The sequence below is a fragment of the Anarrhichthys ocellatus genome, unplaced genomic scaffold (assembly GCF_004355925.1).
Source record: "Anarrhichthys ocellatus isolate YVR2014 unplaced genomic scaffold, GSC_Weel_1.0 scaffold46, whole genome shotgun sequence".
NCBI classification, from domain to species: domain Eukaryota; kingdom Metazoa; phylum Chordata; class Actinopteri; order Perciformes; family Anarhichadidae; genus Anarrhichthys; species Anarrhichthys ocellatus.
The window spans coordinates 1,950,563-1,957,051 of record NW_022280076.1 but is presented as its reverse complement, the minus strand read 5'-3'; the positions used below and the strand labels follow the sequence as shown (position 1 = coordinate 1,957,051).

Sequence of the window (6,489 nt, the reverse complement as noted above, 5' to 3'; positions counted from 1 at the left end):
CTCAGTGCATTTTAATGAATGCATTTGGTAATTTTTTTTTGGCCATATTGAAGACTTGCATTCATATTATCAAGCATGCATAGAATATGAATTGCAAAAAATAATTACTGTTGTGTTTTAAGCTTTTTAATTTTCCTCAAACATGTTTAAATGTCCACAACTAAACCCCAAAGTCAGTGTGTTTTGCATCATACTGTTGATTTTTGATTGTTTTGGTAAATGAACATTTAACAATTCACCTTATAGGAGTATTTCAAAAGTATAGTGTTGACTCTCGATAAATTGTTTCTTCAACTTTTGATTATTAATCAATTAATAATAATAAAAGAATAATTAAAAAAACAGTCTAAGATCTTGAAACTTCAGTAGCATTAAACAGCATTCAAAGGAAAACATATTAAATAAATAAATGTGGTATGTTTGTCTGTCTCCTTTGTTGAGGAAGCTTCTGAGTGTGGAGATAAGGATGTGTGTGTGAGTGTGTATTTGTGTACAAATCAAATTCAAGTAGGGACTTTGTCAATACTTGAATGTGAGAGCAAGAGATAAAGACCTAAGCATCAGCACTTGTGATAATAGAAAAAGTAGAGTAAAGGGAGTTAGCAATGTATGTTGACTGTAATAAAGCCTAACATCCACATCCACTGCATCTGTGCAGTTAATGTAGAATTGTCTTACCTAAATCACTCTAATATTAAACCAAAGTCATTCTTCTGCTTTATTTTCAGATATTTTTTAATTACCACATGCACAGCACTAGAGGCTCTTCATTAAGACCTGCTTTGCTTCAAAGACACTGTGAGTCCTTGTTACTTTTCTTAAGATGATATTTCCTGTGTTTTCATACAGAGAGCCTATTGTTTTCCTTGTAACTAATCCCGGGCGTTTTAAGGTCACATCATACCTCCATAATCAACTTAACCTTCTTTTTTCCAAGTAAAGCAAGCACAGACATTTGTTTCAGGGCATGAACGCTTCACAGAAAGACGACTCCTCTCTGGAAAAGACTTTATTTAGTAACGGAAGTTTTGAGCCAATGAGAAAAGATTGCCATACTCTTCCACCAATGGGAAGTGTGGATACTCCAGCTCTGCTAGTAAGCGACGATTTCATTGGCTAAAAATAGGAAGGAGGCTCCAAGTGGTATAAGTGGATTTGAGGGGCTTGGGAAGGAAAACAAGGACGCCAGTCAACGATATCGCGTTGTTGAAGGTATGGAATCTGCTATTTAAAAGTTTACAGAGTGTATTTGAGATACATATGTTCATTGAAATATCATATATATAGCAAGGTTGTATTAAACTCAACAAATACCAGGTTGACAGGTAGTCACAGTCATTTGTTGGTGGTAAACCAACCAGCCTGACTAACTAATAACTAACCCAACTAACTCGTGTTAAGACCCCGGTCTTTTAGTCGTTAGTTAAGCTAACCTAGCTAGCGAACGATGTATACCAGCAACTAACTTAACAGTCATATAGCCGGTTGTCCTGCTTCTAATGTTATCTCAAGCTAGCCAATGTTAAAGGGTTAGCTTGGCTAGTTAGCCACATAGCCTGTTCCCACTGGAGATGTAACGACTGTGTTGCGGCAACATGGCTAGAAAACTAGCAAAAGCTCCGATCTGTCAGCGTGTCTTCACGTGACAATATAACTGTTGAAGTCTGGACTAAATAAAGACACTTTTAACGCCAGATCCTGGTAGGCTGAAAGCTTCTGCTAGCAAGCAAGTGGGCTACCTCGCCGTAGACTTAGTTACATGTATCTCACTTTAGCTTTTAAACCTCGTGCCTGTCTGAGAGCTTTTTCAGAGGTAAACTGTCAACTCCTGTCAGTTCTGTGTCACTAAAATCATGTCATTTTTAACATGTTTATAACAACATGAACCAGACTAGTGAGGAAACTTTACCGTGGGCCAGTTGTCATTCTTCTAAGACATTGATGTACGCCTTTCATTTTGTACAGCATATCGGCTGAATTTCAAAATAAAAGGTGGTTCTGTCAAAAAAAAAACCCAAAAAAAAACACACTGCAGATATTTTTAGCTTCAATTAGCCTAGTTCTGTGTAAAGCAACAAGTTAGAAATATGATGCCACTGTCACATTTCAGAAGGGGATGGGGCTCAAGGAAAGGCCATCAACTTCTGTGGGACATGAATGCAAATATATTCACATTATTTTGAGTTAATCACCAAACTTCAAGAGGTAATGAGGCCACAGGTGTGTGTGAAGCTAAAGTCTGTCACACAGACACACACGTTTGCTTTCAGGATAAAGTTGAAAGTCAACTTTTTGACATTTACTGAGTCTGATGCCATTATTAGTCTTATTTAGAAAAATGTGAAACTTTTAAAGTTTAAATTATGCTAGGCGTTGCTATTTATTTTTCCTTCTCAGTTGTAGAAAATATACATTTTGATGCTTTCTTTTTACCTTTTTAATACTGTAAGGTAGTTTTACTTGTGATCTGTAGTAAAATAATACTCTTGTTTACTCTGTATCTTTTGGAAATAAGAGTGCCAGATTCTGAAACCAGAGTTTCTCTGTTACAACAATGGGATACTGTCCAAATTAGACAATACATTGTATGTAAAATAGTGTGCAGACTGTAACATTTAAATAAAAAAGGAAATTCGGTTAAACGCGCAGATACGAAACTGACTTGCTGAATCAAAACGCGTCTTCATGTAACAGCTTTATCTTGCTTTTCTTGGGTGAAATTGAATGTTTGTTTCGACAAAAGACTTAATTCAAATGTTAAAGTACCATTTCTTTATGTTTTTGAGGTGTGGTTTTGGCGAGGGTATGGAGCACCCTGTACACAGAGGGGAGACGATGCCCATTGGACTACATGACAGGTAATGTGCAATGTCTCATATTTCATTATTCCGCTGGCAACTGTACAAATGTTTATTAGTGGACTTTAACTGTACACATTCTACTGCCCAAAAGTTGTTAACAGTAGCTGTTTTGCAACCCCGTAAAATTACCTATTAAAATAAATCTACTTTTGACTCAGGATTGATGGTTCATCATCATAATAATTCTTGACTCGTATACAGTACAGCAGGTATCTTTAGTCCTGTCTGTCGGGGCTAGGTAATGGCTTCTCCCTGGAATTGGATTTGTTAATCAGGTAATCCCTGATTAGATTGTAAGGGAGAAAAGCACGGTGGCGCTCATTAACAGGGTGAAGAGCCACCGCTAAGCATCTTACCAGAGTGTCACCCAAGGTGTTTCTGTGACATTAGTTCACCTGTGGCAGTTCTTCCATGCCTAAATGGCCTTTGCATAATGATGGCAAAATGTGTCACTATTTGCCAGCAATCATTCTGTCACTCAAACATTATTGTCACAGCCCACTTTGCTTACTTTTTTGGTCTACATACACTGAAGTAGGGGTTTTCAACTGAGCACAGTGTTGGTGCTGGCAACATACAAATGTTTTTACGAGCTGACAACATGTGGGAGTTTAATTTGCTTAAGATAAACTGGTACATCGTGCACTTTGTTTCTCAACTTCCAACAGAATATCAGCAAATAATGCAAAGTTATGGAATAGCATATACGTATCGAGATCAAGCCTGTGACTGATGACCGATGGGGTGACACATTTGGGCAAGTTTTTCTTTCAGTTGGCTTCTGAGGAATGTTTAGTTTCACCGCGAGGAAGCTCCCGAAGAGCGGTGTGTGTTTTTATTTGTTGCATACCTTTTTTATAGGTAGCACCAAATGGTTGCATACGGATGCGTTTTTAAAATTAGACATGAAAACACTCGAGGAAGGCGCTTGCCTGATAGTTTTATGTGCGTTTGATCCAATCTGTCTCCTTTGCTCATCGACAGGATTGTGACTGTGGAGGTGGGTGAGACGCTACACCAACTGGATGAGCAGTTATGAAGCATAAATAACCGATAGTAGAATTAAACGTTGCTAGTTTACATGAAGGAAAGAAGCAGCAGTTCTCCGTCAGCTTATTGCTGTTTTCATTATTGGCAAGGAATCTCTGTCTGACATGGAGGAAGAGCACGTTTACTTTGAACTTCCGTGGACTTGTGAATCCTAATTATTCTTGCTGTGCCATTACTGCTGTAGTAATATGACCCATACTGATGTTTTTACTCATTAGCCATTAAGAGGACATTTGCTTTGTGAGGTAGTTAAACTGGAATTGACTTCTTAGATACCGGTTGCCTGGGGCTTTTAGATAGTTAAAAGTGAATCTTTAAACTAACATGACCGTGTTAATGTTATTATGGATTACATCAGACGTTGCTGTTTCTTAATCTCTTGCACAGTAATCCAACAAATCTAATTGATTTCATGAAAGTGGGGCAGGACGATAGGCATGACAACTTGTGTTTCCTGAGAGATATGAATTTTCTCTCCTTATCTGAACGTTGGGTACAGCAGCGCTGCAGCGTCTCATTTGCTAAAAGCCTTTCTTTCTTTTTTTTTTTACACAGATTTTTACACAAGGGGTGTTTTTAAGTGGAGAGTTAATGGGGCTTCTTGGTGGCCTAAGGCTCCAGTATACGCGTATGAACTTTTTCTTCTCCAGTACGACCTGACCATGAGCCGCCACATCCCCTGTTTGAGTCTGGCCATGGCGCTTTGTTGCATCATTTAGGAAAGGTTTCTCATACCAGAGGGGTTGCTGTAAGTGTGAATCAGAAAGTCTGGTGCGAGCTGTGTTGGTACACCTTTTGTTAACTTACACTGATTGCTCTCGGGCTGACTATGACTGACTCTACTCATGAACGCTCCAGAATAACACTCATTTATCCCTCTGTCTGTTTTATTGTTTAGCCAAAACACAAAGCACAGCCGCGTCCAAACATGGTATGTGGAAAAAGCCTACATCTTAAGTCGAGGGATTTTTGAGCATGTTTTCAGAATTATCTGTTAATTCGCCTTAGTGGCTCTCCAAGTCTTGAAACTTGGAATATAACGGTGACGAGACATACGCTGAAAAGATAATACATATTTTAACTCTTTTGCATTTGACTGCTGCGTTCACCAGAAAATAACTGCAGTGGAAATGTCTTATAGTGATCACGTCTGTCCAAGTCAAATTATTATAACCATGTTATAAACGCATTTCATGCAGATTGCCATCTAATTGACCTTTTTTGTTTTACAAGAATATTACGTACTGAAGTGCTATTTACTGAATTGTATTGACAGTTTCAAGATACAGTACAGCTGCTTCAAACGTGACATTGATTGTTTTATGGGGGGCTTCAACCACAGCTGCATTCCCTGTGCACATATCTTAAATATACATTTTTAAAATGTTCTCCATACGTTGTCATGTATGAAAATACCCCAGATGAACACTGTGAGGACTACTTGATTACTTAATACCCACACTTCAACACATAAGGAATAACTGATTACCATTGGATAGTTAAAGACTCCTATTTGTGTTTTAAATTACATTTTCAGACAAATCCCAAATGTCACCCAGGGTTTTTTTTTGTCCTTTTTCTCCTACTCCTTTATCTCTGCTCCATGTCTTTACATGGAGCAGAGATCCAGAACTGTAATCACAGCTCCTTTAACAAGGTGGCACTGTTGCTCAGCTGCTGGGCTTTTCAAAAACCATGAAAGGGTGATGGGAAGGCTGGGCTTCTCCCCCCCACCCCACCCCCTCCTCCTCCTACCACAAGACAGCCGTGAATGCAGCAGGACAAGTAGTCGTGGTGGATGCAATCTATTGGCTTCTCTGTGCTGCTGCTGAAGTCACAGCCCTGACTGAAGCCCGCACTGCCTCTACCAGTGTATTTCTGTAGCTGCTGCTGCTCTCCCTCCTCCTTAAATGGTGTGGGCAGAGTGGGATGGAAGACTGCATCGGGAACCTTTTCATGGAAATGGTCTTTGCTGTTGGTCTTGCTGTAGCACCAGTCTGGTGACACCAACATGCCGTTGAAATGGAAAAGCGGTTCTCCCGTCAGCTGGAAATTCCCAGTACCCGTTCTTAAGACATCCAGGTCCTCACCCCTTTCACCTGCCTACATGTGAGTATGAGCTGAACAGCATTCTCATCATACCACTGTGCTACTGGCGAGATGTTTCAGTTTCTTATTTATTTATTTTATTTCTTTGTAAATCATTTTTTTTTTCGTTGCAGCCCTAATTAGGCAGAATGCAACCGAGCCTCGTAGTGTGTCAGGTTTGCCTTGCCCTGCATGCATTGTGTAGTTCTGCTCCTGGGCAGAAGGACTCATTTTGCCAGCTATAGTCGGGACATAGCGAGCACCACATCCCCGACTCTTGCCCTCTCCCTGTGGCTCTGTTTATTTGGGAGCCGGGACTTGGCAGCTTGGGAGGAGCCTGCCTTTGTCAGGATGTCTGGCGTGCCCTGGTTTAGAAGCTATTGTCATCTGCTACTGTTCAGGAGGGGGGGGAGGGTAGAATGAAAGTGCCTCTCGCAGCCTCTCGCGCAGTCCTCCCCCCCCCCCCCCCCCCCCCCCCCCCCCCCCCCCC

The 6,489-nt window shown here is 40.3% G+C and overlaps 1 protein-coding gene across 3 annotated transcripts in view; it reads left to right on the top strand.

The window, feature by feature from the left end:
- Positions 1–1,131: 1,131 nt before the first annotated feature.
- Positions 1,132–6,489, top strand: part of klhl13 (kelch-like family member 13) — a 30,055-nt gene continuing 24,697 nt past the window's right edge. For 2 of the 3 annotated variants that reach the window (XM_031869120.1, XM_031869122.1), the window contains exon 1: positions 5,676–6,020. In XM_031869120.1, the coding sequence (XP_031724980.1) occupies positions 5,923–6,020 (98 nt within the window). In that variant the 5' untranslated portion in view covers positions 5,676–5,922. Of the gene's footprint in view, positions 1,213–2,786; positions 2,859–5,675; positions 6,021–6,489 lie in introns of those variants that run through there. The other variant, XM_031869121.1, reaches the window with a different exon arrangement.